Source organism: Erinaceus europaeus, chromosome 4 (assembly GCF_950295315.1).
Source record: "Erinaceus europaeus chromosome 4, mEriEur2.1, whole genome shotgun sequence".
Taxonomy (NCBI): domain Eukaryota; kingdom Metazoa; phylum Chordata; class Mammalia; order Eulipotyphla; family Erinaceidae; genus Erinaceus; species Erinaceus europaeus.
The window spans coordinates 25,195,349-25,210,649 of record NC_080165.1 but is presented as its reverse complement, the minus strand read 5'-3'; the positions used below and the strand labels follow the sequence as shown (position 1 = coordinate 25,210,649).

The 15,301-nt window shown below is 46.6% G+C and overlaps 2 protein-coding genes across 2 annotated transcripts in view; one reads left to right on the top strand and one right to left on the bottom strand.

Annotated features, from left to right (window-relative positions):
- TNFRSF13C (TNF receptor superfamily member 13C) overlaps positions 1 to 15,301 on the top strand; it is a 328,540-nt gene that overhangs the window by 228,413 nt on the left and 84,826 nt on the right. The gene's annotated exons all lie outside the window — the stretch shown is intronic.
- On the bottom strand, positions 1,801 to 13,914 carry LOC132538014 (uncharacterized). Its single transcript, XM_060189044.1, has 2 exons — positions 13,691 to 13,914; positions 1,801 to 6,327 (listed from the first exon to the last, which is right to left on the bottom strand). The coding sequence occupies exons 1-2, from the start codon at positions 13,904 to 13,906 to the stop codon at positions 1,879 to 1,881; spliced, it is 4,665 nt and encodes a 1,554-aa protein (XP_060045027.1). The 5' UTR covers positions 13,907 to 13,914; the 3' UTR covers positions 1,801 to 1,878.

The following is a 15,301-nucleotide window of genomic DNA, read 5'->3' as shown; positions in this document are numbered from 1 at the left end:
TGAAAGAGCTACAGCAATATATTAACAGTAACACAATCATAGTAGGGGACTTCAACACCCCACTATCTCAACTTGACAGATCATCCAGGAAGAAAATCAGTAAAGACATAAGGGAGCTAAATGAAGAGATAGATAACCTAGAACTATTGGACATTTTCAGAGTCATTCAGAGCAAGTTGTGGTATATATACACAATGGAATACTACTCAGCTGTAAAAAATGGTGACTTCACCGTTTTCAGCCGATCTTGGATGGACCTTGAAAAAATCATGTTGAGTGAAATAAGTCAGAAACAGAGGATGAATATGGGATGATCTCACTCTCAGGCCGAAGTTGAAAAACAAGATTAGAAAAGAAAACACAAGTCGAACCTGAAATGGAATTGGAGTATTACACCAAAGTAAAAGACTCTGGGGTGGGTGGGTGGGTGGGGTGAAAAAAAAAAAAAAAAAAGAAAACAGATCTGAGGTGTCTATTTTTCCCTGCCCTCTCTGTCTTCTACTCCTCTCTCGATTTCTCGCTGTCCTATCCAACAATGACAGCAATAACAATAATAACAACAATGATGGAAAAAAAAAGATGAGGTCCACCTATAACACACCCTTAAGGGGGAAGTTTATATATATATGTTTTGTTTTGTTTTTTACCATATCGATGTTCAACTCTGGGTTTTGATGGTGCAAGGGATTAAACTGGGGACTTTGGAGGCTCAGGCATGAGAGAACTTTTGTATAACCATTATGCTATCTATCCCCCCACTTTTTTTTTTAAGAGAGAGAGAAGCCAGAGCATCACTCTGGCACATGTGATGCCAGAGAACAAATTCGGGGCCTCATGCTTTAAGGCCCAGAATTCAGGTGGGGAGATAGCATAATGGTTATGCAAACAGACTCTCAAACCTGAGACTCACAGGCTCAGTCCCCTGGAACCATAAGTCAGAGTTGGTAAAAATTAGTTAAAGTAAAAATCTAGAACTCTATCTTTGCACTACATCCTAGGTCACTAGTATTTACTTATTTGTAAAGATTTATTTATAAGAGGGAAAAAGAGAGCCAGAGCCTAAGGCATGAGTCTTTATCCAATGTACTGCCTCCCTGCCCATGTCATTGTCTTTTTTCTTCTTCCCCTTCTTCTCCCTTTTTCTTCCCCTTCCCCTCCCTCTCCTTCTTCTTCTCCTCCTTCTCCTTCTCCTTCTTCTTCTTCTGATCTTCTTCTCTTGTTCAGCACTGGGGTCTCACACATTTGAGATTTTGCTATTCCCAAGCCTACATTCTCATTTTTATTTGAGAGGGACGGAGGAAGAGAGGAAGACACACCAAATCCTGGAACTTTCCTCTGTGCCGTGGCATCCCCATGAATCCAGGCTGGACATATGGCAAAACATATACCATACCAGGTGTGCTGTCTTCAAGCCCCCTGTTTCTTTTTGTTACTGTTGTTGCCGGGACTTCACTACTCCAGACCAACTTTTTCAGATAGAGAGACAGAGACAGAGGGAAATATACCACAGCACTGAAACCTCCTCCAGGCCAGAGTCAAACCTGGGTTGTGCACAAGACAAATTAAGTGAACTGTCCAAGTGAGCTATCTTGCCAACCTTGTGTCTGTTTCAAAGGCAACTTTCATCCAGTCTTCCTTCCCCATCTCAAAATGATGTATTTTAAGGGATAGATTGTGTGTCCTCATACACTTGACATTGATTCACATTCCCCAAACTGTCAAAGCTATGAAGGTAACTCTACCCAACACACAAAGTAGCCAAAACCCCAAGAACATTCAGAATATATGTGTTACAGAAGCTCACATGGTCAAATCAGTTTTATTAGTGGTCACTCTTGTGCCTTCTCTGACATGTTCTGGGGATGCTGTGTCTGTGATCTACTTCCTAAAGCCATGTTGAAGCAGAAAATACCTCAAATGCTTCACAAAACCAAACTTTGGGGAGACTGGTGGATTCTGCGGGGCCTTATGTGGTCTCACCAGAACCCTTGGATCCTGAGGCCTCTGTATTTTGTTAATAGTTGCCCCAGTACAGCATTGATCTACGGGCTGAGGGTCCTTCTTGAAAGATGTGTTAACTGTCATGATGTCCTCCCTCGGAGGTGGGTTGCTCCCCTGGGGTTTCAGCGAAGAACCAGGAGTCCTCTGGCTCAGGTTGGGGGTTGAGTGCTGGGGCTTAGCTAGGTGTGGGCAGCAGGAGAGCTTACCTAGTAGGGCTGTACCCAGCCTGGATGCTGCAGAGTGGAGACTCCCTTTGAGGTTGAAAGTGTCTGTGGAACAGAAAGATGGCTGGTGCCCAGCCCCTCTGCCCTCCTCAGATGCCTGGCTTCGTGTCTGGACTGTGGGCTGCTTCCATGTGCACCGTGGAGGCAGTGTGACCTTCTGGAATGTGTGCTCCTGACATGGAGGTTCATGGCCCACACTCTGTGAGATCTGCACTCTGCTGGGAGCTCTCGCTGCCTTCTGGGAGGCTCCTGGCCTGACAGTTTCCCTGCCTCTGCTATTCTCACTGGAAGGCTCTCTGGCCCTTTCTGGGTTACATGGTCTCCTAGATTCTGCTGCCAGTCTTAGATTCCTGGGAGCAGTTAATTTGGCCCTAGGAGGAACCGCTTCCTGGACAGTCTGTGGTTCTCTGGAGCCCCCTGGTGGTGGTCTGGCTCTCCTGGGCTTTTCCAGAGGAGTGGAAACGCCCACTGGCCCTGTTCCACACGAGCCACGCTTGTCTGGGGCTCTGGCCTGTGGAGGAAGTTTTGAGCTTTTCCTTTCTGGAGGACAAGCTCTCCTGGGCCTCTGTGAGAATTTCAGAGCTGGTGTGGAGCCCTGAGCCTCACGATGCCCTTCCTGCTGCTCTGGTTGCTCCCTGCCTGTGTTATTTCCAAGGAGCCTCATCCCAACAAAGGGTGGTGGGCAGGTTCCTAAGAAGCTAGAGAGCAAGTGGGACTCTAGGATCCGCTGGGGAGGTCCCCACTTCAGGTGTGCAATCTTCCGTCGCATGAGAGACTCCAGGAGCAGTCTTTGGCTCCTCTTGAGGATGGGCCACTTAGGTGGGGCACTGTGGGCAATGGGAATGTCCACTAGAGCTGTGACAGAAGAGGAGGCAGAAGGAGGCAAGGCCAAGGGAGCAGCCTGTGACTGTGGTTTCTGGCACTCTGGAGTCAGGTTGGAACCCTTTCCTGGACCCACCTCTTTGTTCCTGTGCCGCCTTCTCAGGGGTTTAGGTCGGGACTCCTGGAAGGCCACGCTGACCTCCGCTCTGTGCCTCCTGGCAGGGGCCCTGCTCTGTTTGGCCAAATGGTGTCCCTCCCCACCTGCAAGCAGGATGACTTCTCCTGGCTTGGAGAGAGGAGTCATATCAGGACAGCAAACAGAGGTCACTGCCTGTTCGTGTCTCACAGTCCCGTGTCTGGAGTTAGGCAGGATGGGGGACATCTCACTCCCAGAATGCTCAATGTGGACACTGTCTCTGGCAACATCCTTGGCTCTGCTCTGACCCTTGTTCCCTTCACTTCCTCCCACCTCCTCAGCTCTGCACTTTGTCTGGTTCCCTTCATTATGGATTTCTGCATCGTCTTCCTCTCTACTCTTCCCCTCGTTTCCTTTGCCTTGTCTCTGCATGTCTCCATCACATCCATTTCTGGACTCTTTCTGATCACCTTGGCCAGGAGCTTGCATCTTATCATCTCTACTGTCTCCTTTCTTCCCCTGAACTTCTGCACCATTCTCAGCTCCCATCTGCTGCCTGTCTGGTGAGCAGGCTCTTCCATCCACTTGACTTTTCACGACCTTCTGGTTCCCTCCTCTAAGTCTCCGGATCTTTCTGTCATCATCATTCCCAACAGCTCTCTGGTTTCTCTTCTCCAGTGCCTGGTTATCTGCATTTTTCTTTCCTTCAGTTTGCCCCCACGTCTTCCTCCCTGGTGAATAACTCACCCACACTTCATCCTGGTTTTCAGTCTCAGGGCTCTGGGTCTCTGTGCCATCTTTGTTTATGGTTTCTCTCTGGTTTCTCCTCTCTGGTGTCCGAATTTCTGCTTCATCCTCACTTCCCACATGTTCCTGATTCTTCCATTCAAATAAGTGGGTCTTTCCATCATTATCACCTCTTCTCTGACTCCGGCTTTCTTCCTGACGTGGCCAAGCCTCCTGCCCTCCAGATTCTCTCTGGTGTCTTTTCTCCAGAGCTTGAATCTCAGTGCCATTCTCACTCCCAGGCTGCTTCTCTTTCCCCCACTCTGTTGGCTGGGTTTCTTCTTCAGTTTTACCTATTGACTCTCTGCAGTCCTCAGCCCTGGATGTCTGAGTATTTGCATTATCTTTGCCTTTAATGTGTTCCTGATTCTCACAGTCTAGTGTGTGAATCTTTCCAATAATTCCATTGCTTGTGTGACTTTGATTTTCTGCTCCAAGTTCCCAGGCCTCTTTCTCATCTCCGACCTCTCTTGGTTTTTGCTGCCCTAATGCCTCAATGTCTGCACTATTCTCACCTCCAAGCTGCTCCTGGTTTCTCCGCCATGGTGGATATATCTCTACATGAGTTTCACCTCTTACTTGCCCCTGGCTCTCTGCCTCAGGTGCCCACGTATCTGTGCTGTCTTCACCTCCATCCTTTCTCTGGTTCCAGTCCTCTGATGCCTGAATTTCAGCTAGACATTTGCCTACAGCTTGATCCTGATTTCCCCAACTTGGCACTTCAGGTCCTCTGACAATTTTACTTACTACCAGTTTGTGATCTTCCCACCACAGGGCCTGGATCACCACCCAGTCCTCCTCTTTTACTTCCATGAGGTTCTTCTTTCTAGATACCTGGGTTTCCCGAGCACCCTCTCTTCTCAGACCTTGATTTCCCAACCCCATTTGAAGTTCATGCTTTCTATGTTTCGGGACCTCTTCCCTGGATGCGTGGATCTTCCCAGCTTTCTCCCTTCTGCCGTGACCCTTGTTCTCTGACACTTTCTCACCTCCAGTGCATCCCTGCCTTCCCCACTCCAGGGTGTGTGTCTCTATACCATCATCTTTTTTCACGTCATGTAGGTTGTCTTTCCCCGCTATCTGGGTCTGCAGAGTCTTCTTGCCTCCAGCCCTGTCCTTGCTTCCCCACTCTTCCACCTGGATTTCTGTGCCGGTGTCACCTTGAATCTGCTCTAGTTTTCTCTGCTCTGGAGCCTGGGTCTCTGTCCCACTTCCATTTCCAGGCTGCCCCTGCTTCCGCAGCCCTTGGGTCTGGATGTCCTCTTCATCCTCCCCTCTGGTCCCATTACTGTTCTCAAGTGCTCGGTTCTCTGCAGCATCCTCATTCCTGCCCATCTCCTGGCTCCCCCACCCTGATGTTTGGGTGGCCGCATCAGTTTTGCCTCTTAACTCCTCTTGGTTCTCACATATAGGTTTCTGGGCTTCCGAAGAAGTCTCACCTGCAGTCTCTCTCAGGTTTCTCTCCCCTAGCTCCTGAATGTTTGCTTTAGGTTCAGCTTCCATCTGGTCATGTCTCTGCCATCTTGGTGTCAGGAATTCTCCACCAGCTTTATTTATTACTAGTCTCTCACTTCCCCACTCCAGGACCTTGATCTCTGCAGCCTCCTTCGTTGCACGGTCTACTGGGAGTGGCTTTCCATTTGCTTTGATTTCCCATGCATTCTCCTCTACGCTCTCTCTCTGCTTCACCCACACCACAGCCTGGGTCTGTCTACTGTCCTCCTCTCTACCTTGTATCTGATTTTCCCTCCCTGGTTTCGAGGCCTCGTGTAGGCAGCTGCAAAACTTTGTTGTGGGAATGCCTCCCTTCTGGTTGGAAGGAGAAGGCAGCAGCTCTCTGGAGGAGACCTGAACTCTCTGAGTGGCTGGGAACTTTGTGAGAGAGGTAGCTAAAGTCATGGCTGTTGGCTGGGACCTCAAGCTAACAACAGGCTGCAGTGGCATGAACTCTTCCTGGGCGTGGACCAGCAGCTGTTCCAGCCTCTGGCACACCTCCAGGGCAGGGGCCAGTGGCTTGCAAGTCTGGCCATCACTGAGACACCAGGGTACTTGCCCAGCTTCCCAGGAATTGTCCTGGGAAGCCATACAGGTGTTTGGAAAGGAAGTGCCACAAAACATGGGCTCAGCACAGGTGAGGACACCTTGAGGTGGCTCCTGACATAGCTTCGGCTGAGAGAGCAAATACTGGGTCTGTGATTCCTGGAGGGTCCTCCCATGCTCCTCTGTCTTCTCCTGTGCCCGCTGTTGGACATGAGTATCCAGTTCTCTGAGTTGGTCAGGATTAACAAGGAATTCAGGGGCCAGATCAAAATAAATGTCACAGCTCGCAGAGGACACCGCCCAATTCTTTGATGGCACCTGTAGGTGAGAATAAAGAATGCAAATCATGGGGCCAGGTGGTGGCACACCCTGTTACCATGCACAAGGACCCAGGTTTAAGCTCCCCACTCCCCACCTGTAGAGGGGACACTTCACAAGCAGTAAAGCACATCTGCAGGTGTTTCTCTTTTTTCTGTTCTCCTCTATCTCCCCCCTCCCCTGTCAATTTCTCTCTGTTCTATCAAGCAAAAATAGACAGGGGATTGGGCAGTAGCACAGCGGGTTAAGCGCACATGGCACGAAGCGCAAGGACTGGTGTAAGGATCCTGGTTTGATCCCCCTGGCTCCCCACCTGCAGGGGGTTCGCTTCACAGGCAGTGAAGCAGGTCAACATGTGTCTGTCTCTCCCCCTCTCTGTCTCCCCTCCTCTCCCAATTTCTCTCTGTCCTATCCAACAGCAATGACAGCAATAGTAACAAGGGCAACAAAGTGGGAAAATGGCCTCCAGGAGCAGTGGATTTGTGATGCAGGCACCGAGCCCCAGCAATAACCCTGGAAGAAAAAAAATAGAAAGAAAAAATAATAACAGCCAGGAGTGGTGGATTTGTGGTGTTGGCACTGAGCCCCAGTGATAATCTTGGTGGAAATTAAAAAAAAAAAAAACACATAATTTTAATACACATGTCACATCAAATTGTCACAGATCAGAAATGTCATTCTCGTTCTCCAGATGAAGATTCTGGGGATCAGGAAAGGGGAAATCACTACCCCTATAGGGATATCATTCAAGAAAGAATGGTGTTTTTATGGGGGCTGGGTGGTGGCACACCTAGTTGAGCAAACATGTCAACAATGCGCAAGGACCCAGGTTCAAGTCCCCAGTTCCCCTTCTGTAGGGCTGCAGATGTCTCTCTGTCTCCTATCTCACCCCTCCTCCTCTTGATTTCTGTCTCTACCCAATAAATAAATAAAGGTAATTAAAAATTTCATGTGTTTTTTAAAAATTATTTATTATCTTTATTTATGCGATAAAGATAGCCAGAAGAGAGAAGGGGGTAATAGAGAGGGAGAGAGACAGAGACGCCTGCAGCCCTGCTTCACCACTCATGAAACTTTCTACCTGTAAGTGGGGACTGGGGGTTTGAGCCAAAAAAAATGTTTTTAAAATGAATGGTGTCTTTATTATTTCATGCTCACACTGTGCTAAGTGCTAAAGGTACCACCATGAGCCAGACCAAGTCTCTGTTAAAGCTTAGATATGGCGGCCCAGAGGTGGCACACCTAATTGAGGTCACATGTTCCAGTGTACAAGGACTCAGGTTCAAGCCCCTGGTGCCCACCTGGAGGGGGAATTTCATGAATGGTGAAGCAGAGCTGTTGGTGTCTCTCACTCTTCCTCTCTATCTTCCCCTTCCTTCTTGATTTCTCTGTTTTTGTCCAATAAATAAATAAGTATTTTGAATATTTTATAAAAGATACTAGACATGGAAGACACCATCACCAAGTCTATCATATAGTGTAAGGTGTGCAAGTGTTCTGATGCAAATAAAAGCAGAAAGGAGTGGGGTTGCCTCTTTTAGATAGATTGGTCAGAGTAGATGCTTTGGGGGAGATGATATCTGACCACAGACCTGAAAGAAGTGAGGGGCAAACCAAGATACATCTGAAGAGCATTGTAGGCACAAACTCTGAGGAGGGGTCAAGGTCACATGTAAATGACAGAGAGAAGGCTGTGTGGTCAGAATGGCAAGAAGAGTGTTGGGAGATGCATTCAGAGAGAAATTAGCCAGGCCAGAGCAGTTATAGGAATTACCACAAGGTTTCTTTTTTTAAAAAAAAATTTATTTTCCCTTTTGTTGCCCTTGTTGTTTTTCATTGTTGTTATAGTTATTGATGTCATCGTTGTTAGATAGGACAGAGAGAAATAGAGAGAGGAGGGGAAGACAGAGAGGGGGAGAGAAAGACACCTGCAGACCTGCTTCACCGCTTATGAAGCGACTCCCCTGCAGGTGGGGAGCCAGTGGCTCGAACCGGGATCCTTCCACCGGTCCTTGTGCTTTGTGCCACATGTGCTTAACCCGCTGTGCTACCACCCGACTCCCTTTCTTTTCTTACTTTTTTTTTTTTTTGCCTCCAGGGTTATCACTGGGGCTTGGTGCTGGCACTACAAATCCACTGCTCCTACAAAGAAGTGGAAAGATATTGTTCATGGGTTGGAAGAATTAACATCATCAAAATGAATATATTACCCAGAGCCATCTACAAATTTAATGCTATCCCCAACAAGATCCCAAGCACATTTTTTAGGAGAATAGAACAAATGCTACAAATGTTTATCTGGAACCAGAAAAGACCTAGAATTGCCAAAACAATCTTGAGAAAAAAGAACAGAACCGGAGGCATCACACTGCCAGATCTCAAACTGTATTATAGGGCCATTGTCATCAAAACTGCTTGGTACTGGAACATGAACAGACACACTGACCAGTGGAATAGAATTGAGAGCCCAGAAATGAGGCCCCACACGTATGGACATCTAATCTTTGACAAAGGGGCCCAGACTATTATATGGGGAAAGCAGAGTCTCTTCAACAAATGGTGTTGGAAACAATGGGTTGAAACATGCAGAAGAATGAAACTGAATCACTGTATTTCACCAAATACAAAAGTAAATTCCAAGTGGATCAAGGACTTGGATGTTAGACCAGAAACTATCAGATACTTAGAGGAAAATATTGAAAGAACTTTTTTCCGCATAAATTTTAAAGACATTTTCAATGAAATGAATCCAATTACAAGGAAGACTAAGGCAAGTATAAACCTATGGGACTACATCAAATTAAAAAGCTTCTTCACAGCAAAAGAAACCACTACCCAAATCAAGAGACCCCTCACAGAATGGGAGAAGATCTTTACATGCCATACATCAGATAAGAGTTTAATAACCAACATATATAAAGAGCTTGCCAGACTCAACAACAAGACAACAAATAACCCCATCCAAAATTGGGGGGAGGACTTGGACAGAATATTCACCACAGAAGAGATCCAAAAGGCCGAGAAACACATGAAAAAATGCTCCAAGTCTCTGATTGTCAGAGAAATGCAAATAAAGACAACAATGAGATATCACTTCACTCCTGTGAGAATGTCACACATCAGAAAAGGTAACAGCAGCAAATGCTGAAGAGGGTGTGGGGTCAAAGGAACCCTCCTGCACTGCTGGTGGGAATGTCAATGGGTCCAACCTCTGTGAAGAACAGTCTGGAGAACTCTCAGAAGGCTAGAAATGGACCTACCCTATGACCCTGCAATTCCCCTCCTGGGGATATATCCTAAGGAACCCAACACATCCATCCAAAAAGATCTGTGTACACATATGTTCTTGGCAGCACAATTTGTAATAGCCAAAACCTGGAAGCAACCCAGGTGTCCAACAACAGATGAGTGGCTGAGCAAGTTGTGGTATATATACACAATGGAATACTATTCAGCTGTAAAAAATGGTGACTTCACCGTTTTCAGCCAATCTTGGATGGACCTTGAAAAAATCATGTTGAATGAAATAAGTCAGAAACAGAAGGATGAATACGGGATGATCTCACTCTCAGGCCGAAGTTGAAAAACAAGATTAGAAAAGAAAACACAAGTCAAACCTGAAATGGAATTGGAGTATTACACCAAAGTAAAAGACTCTGGGGAGGGTGGGTGGGGAGAATACAGGTCCATGAAAAATGATGAATGAAATAGTGGGGTTGTATTGTTAAATGGGAATCTGGGGAATGTTATGCATGTAAAAAAAAAAAAAAAAAAGAAGTAGAAACGCAAAGCAGAAATTGACTGAGTTTGGAGTATGGCACCAAAGTAAGAAAGCAGAAGTACACTAGAGTTTGCAGTGAGTACCTCCCTAATACTTCCTCTCCACTTTTCCAAGCTTTGGGTCCATGATTGCTCAACAACTTGTTTGGCTTTGTATGTTAACTCTCTTTGCAGTCACCAGGTTCCAGATGCCATCAGGATGCCGGCCAGACTTCCCTGGACTGAAGACCCCACCAATATGTCCTGGAGCTCCGCTTCCCCAGAGACCCACCCTACTAGGGAAAGAGAGAGGCCGACTGGGAGTATGGACCGACCAGTCAACGCCCATGTTCAGCGGGGAAGCAATTACAGAAGCCAGACCTTCTACCTTCTGCAACCCACAATGACCCTGGGTCCATGCTCCCAGAGGGATAGAGAATGGGAAAGCTATCGGGGGAGGGGGTGGGATATGGAGATTGGGCGGTGGGAATTGTGTGGAGTTGTACCCCTCCTACCCTATGGTTTTGTTAATTAATCCTTTCTTAAATAAATAAAAAAAAAGAAACATAAAAAAAAAATTTAAAAAAGAGGGTGGGGACATAGCATAATGGCTAAACAAACAGACTCTCATGCCTGAGGCTCTAAGGTCCAAGGTTCAATTCCCCCACACCACCATAAACCAGAGCTGAGCAGTGGCACACCCAGTTAAGCACAGGTAATATGAAGCCTAAGGACCCATATAAGGATTACAATTCGATCCCCTGGCTCCCCACCTGCAGGGGGGTCACTTAACAAGCCTTTCTCTCTCCTTCTCTGTCTTTCCCTCTTCTCTCAGTTCCTCTCTGTCCTACCAAATAATCATAATAATAAAATGGCCACAGGAGCAGTGGATTCATAGTGTAGGCACCAAGCCCCAGTGATAACCATGGAGGCAAAAAGAAAAATAACAATAATAAAATTTAAAATAGAAAGAAAGAGGGTAGGGGCAGATAGCTTAACGGTTATGCAAAGAGACTCTCATGCCTGAGACTCCAAAGTCCTAGGTTCAATCCCCCACACCACCATAAGCCAGACTAAGCAGTGCTTTGGTTAAAAAAAAAAAGAAAGAAAGAAATGTAGGGTGTGTGTGTGTGTGTGTGTGTGTGTGTGTGTGTATTGAAATAAAAAGAAAGAGAGAGAAATAGGGAAGAAAGGGAAAGAAATAAAACAACACTAGGTTATCCTAAATGGCAGAGCAGTGCTATAATATACCTCTCTCATAAAAAATGGGGGCCCCAGATCTCATCAAATCGGTGGGGTTTACAGTCAACAATATTTATATCCCTTTCCCATATTAGTATTAGGGAGCTAAGCTCTTCCCTGATCCAGCTTTCCGGTCTTTTTTCCAGCCATGACATCATCTCCCCAAACAATAGCTTGGATCCACCTGCATATCAGATTTCAGGCTCAGGGGGAAAAAAAACTAGTATAGCCACAGGCCCTTTGGACTATAACTAAAATATGCCTACTAGCTATCTACGAAATGGAGACCCCCACCAACTCTTCATCTGCACTATTCCAGCCTTTAGGTTCATGACTAGCCAACAATTTGTTTGGCTTTATATGTTAACTCTCTCTTCAGCCACCAGGTTGCAGATGCTAGCAGGATGCCAGCCAGAATTCCCTGGATAGACAACCCCACCAATGTGTCCTGGAGCTCAGCTTCCCCAGAACCCCGGCCCACTAGGGAAAAAGAGAAGCAGGCTGGGAATATGGATCGACCTGCCAATGCCCATGTTCAGTGGAGAAGCAATTATAGAAGCCGGACCTTCCACCTTCTGCATCCCACAATGACCTTGGGTCCATACTCCCAGAGGGTTAAAGAACAGGAGGGGAGGGGATGGGATACGGAGTTCTGGTGGTGGGGATTGTGTGGAATTGTACCCCTCTTATCCTATGGTTTTGTCAGTGTTTCCTTTTCATAAATAAAATTAAATAAATAAATAAATAAAATGAAGGCCAAGGAATAGCTGCCCTAGTAAATCTCCTCCCTTACCATGTTCAGGGCCCCAGGTTTGAACCCCAGCACCATATGAGAGCACTGTGGCACCAGGGGAAGCTCCACAGAAGGGAAAGAGCATGCTGTGGTATCTTCTGCTTATGTGCGCACACTCGCACACACTAGCTTTCTCTATTTCTCTCTCTCTTGCTTGCTCTCATAAAGATGATTGAAAAGCTGACCCAGGTACAGTGAAATTATGTATGTCTGAGTGCCTGGCACTGCAAAATAAATAAATGCATGAATGAATGAATGCTCAGAGATGTGGCATAGCAGGTAACAGATCTTGTATACATGCAAGAAGTTCTGGGTTCAATCCCAGTACCGCTGAGCAGTACTCTGGTCTCTCTTTTTTCTTTTCCTTTCTATTCTTTTCTCTCCTTTCTGTTTTGCTGTTATAACATACATTTAAAAAGCTTTAATTTTTTTTTTGACTTGGGGGCCGAAGGGTAGTGCTGCGGGTTAAACGTACATGGTGTGAAACGCAAGGACCGGCGTAAGGATTCCGGTTTGGGCTCCCCACCTGTGGGGAGGGAGTCGCTTCACAAGCGGTGAAGCAAGTCTGCAGTTGTCTATCTTTCTCTCCCCCCTCTGTCTTCCCCTCCTCTCTCAATTTTTTTCTGCCCTGTCCAACAACAACGACAGCAATAACAACAACAATGATAAACAACAAGGGCAACAAAAGGGGGAAAAATAGCCTACAGGAGCAGTGGATTCATAGTGTAGGCACTGAGCCTCAGTGATAACCCTAGAGGCAAAAAAAAAAAAAAAAAAGACATAAAAATGTTTTGGGGCCAGGTGGTGGCGCACTTGGTTAAGCACATAGGTCACAATGCTCAAGAACCCATGTTTGAGTCCCTGGTCCCCACCTGCAGGGGGAAAGCTTCATGAGTGGTAAAGCAGGGCTGCAGGTGTCTGTCTCTCTTCCTCTCTACCCCCCCTCCCCTCATGATTTCTGGTTGTCTCTATCCAATAAATAAATATAAATTTTTTAAATTTATTTATTAATCCCCTTTCATTGTCCTTATTGTTTTTTATGGTTGTAGTTATTGTTGTTGTTATTGATGTCGTCATTGTTAGACAGGACAGAGAGAAATGGAGAGAGGAGGGGAAGACAGAGAGGGGGAGAGAAAGATAGACACCTGCAGACCTGCTTCACTGCTTGTGAAGCGTCTCCCTTGCAGGTGGGGAGCCAGGGGCTTGAACCGGGATCCTTATGCTGGGCCTTATGCTGGCGCTTTGCGCCACATGCGCTTAGCCCGCTGAGCTACCGCCTGACTCCCAAGTAAATATAATTTTAAAATGTTTTTAAAAGAGAGAGAAAATGCCCCTCTATCCACTGCATGATGAGAAGGAGCCAGGCAGAAGGTAGCTACTGCAGCTCCAGTGAGACAGGCGGGCTGTGGGGCTCTGACCCAGGACACGAGGGAAGGCTGTGGGAAGTGATCAGATCTGAGCCAGGATTTGCACGTGGAGCATATCATTACCCTGTAGGGCATAAAAGAGTCCTTACAATAAGTGACAGCCTGTCATGGTGCGGTGGGAAGGAGATGTGGGGGCCCTCACCTTGATGACCTTCTTCTTGTTAGAGCAGGTCCTGATGTTGTGGTGCCAATAATGTTGAGCCTGCCAGATCACAAAGAGGCAGAGGACCAGCAGGTTGCCCCAGCACCGAAGGTTCCTGCAGCTGCGATCCTCTGAGAGCAGGCCTTGCACGGGCTCCCACTCAGCGCCCTGGAATGGCCCTACCACAGCACAGGCACCCAGCAGCGGCAGAAACATGACAGAGCTCAGTCCCGGCAGGAGGTGTTAGGGAGTCGAGGGCAGGACTGGCATGACTGAGCCGGCCACTATGAAGCAGGGGAGCCCCTACCTCATAGCACCCTGTCACTGAGATAGCTCACAAAGGAGCCTGAAGTCCCAGCCTCACCTCCAGCTGCTGAACCAGTAACAGGGCTGGTTAGTGTATTTACAGCACTGGGAGTCTGAACCTCAAAAAACTGAGAGGTGACTGGGACATAGCTTTTTTTTATTACTATGATTGCTGCCAGGATTGTCACTGGGACTTGGTGCCAGCACTGCAAATCCACTGCTCCTGGCTGCCATTTTTTACTTTTTTTTTTTCTTTCTGTTTTATAAGACAGAAATTGACAGGGGAGGGGGGATTAGAGAGGAGCAGAGAAAGAGAGACATCTTTAGACCTGCTTCACTGCTTGTGAAGTGTGCCCTCTGGCTCCGTGTGCATGGTAATAATGTATGTACTCAACTAGGAAAGATGGCTCATTTAATCATGCATGATGACCCAGGTTCAAGCCCCTCACCAAGTGGAGCGGTGCTGTTATTTCTCTCTTCTATCTGTCTCTCTCATCCTCTTTCTTTCTGTCTGTCTCTCACCTTCTATCTAAAAAAGTTAAACCTACTAGTAGTAGAATGTATAAGCAGAGTCCTAGTGACAACCCTGGTGGAACTGTGATGATGATGATGATGACGATGAATTAATGTGTTTTAAATATCCTTGTTCTCTGGAGTAAATATATTAATTAGTCCTCATGTGTAATGGGGTCATGTATTTTGTGGTCTGTTTGATGTCTTTCTTTTTCTTTTTTTTAATGGAACTAGGACCTCACACATACACGATTTCACCACTCCAGGTCACTTTTTTTTCATTCAAATGCAAAGAAAGAGAAAGAGAGGGCAGAGGGTAGACAGTATAATGGTTATACAAATATACTATCATGCCCAAGACTTCAAAGTCTCAGGTTCAATCCCCCACACCACCATAAGCCAGAGCTGAACAGTGCTTTGGTAACAAAACAAAACAAACAAAAAATGAACAGAGAGAGAGAAATACTACAGCATAGATGCGTTCTCCATTGCCACAGCATCTCGCCTATGATCAAGGGACTCAAATCTGGATTATGTGGTTTATGTGCACGGTAATGTGGGCACCCTACCCAGTGAGCTAGCTCTCTGTCCTGTTAAAGTTTTCTGTTGTGTTAATTTTCCTATCAAGATCAATAAATGCTACCCTAAAAGTGTTTTTTCCTCTTAAAAACATATTGAATTGGGGCCGGGTGGTGGCGCACCTGGTTGAGTGCACATGTTACAGTGTGCAAGGACCCAGGTTCAAGCCCTTGGTCCCCACCTGCAGGGAGAAAGCTTCACAAGTGGTGAAGC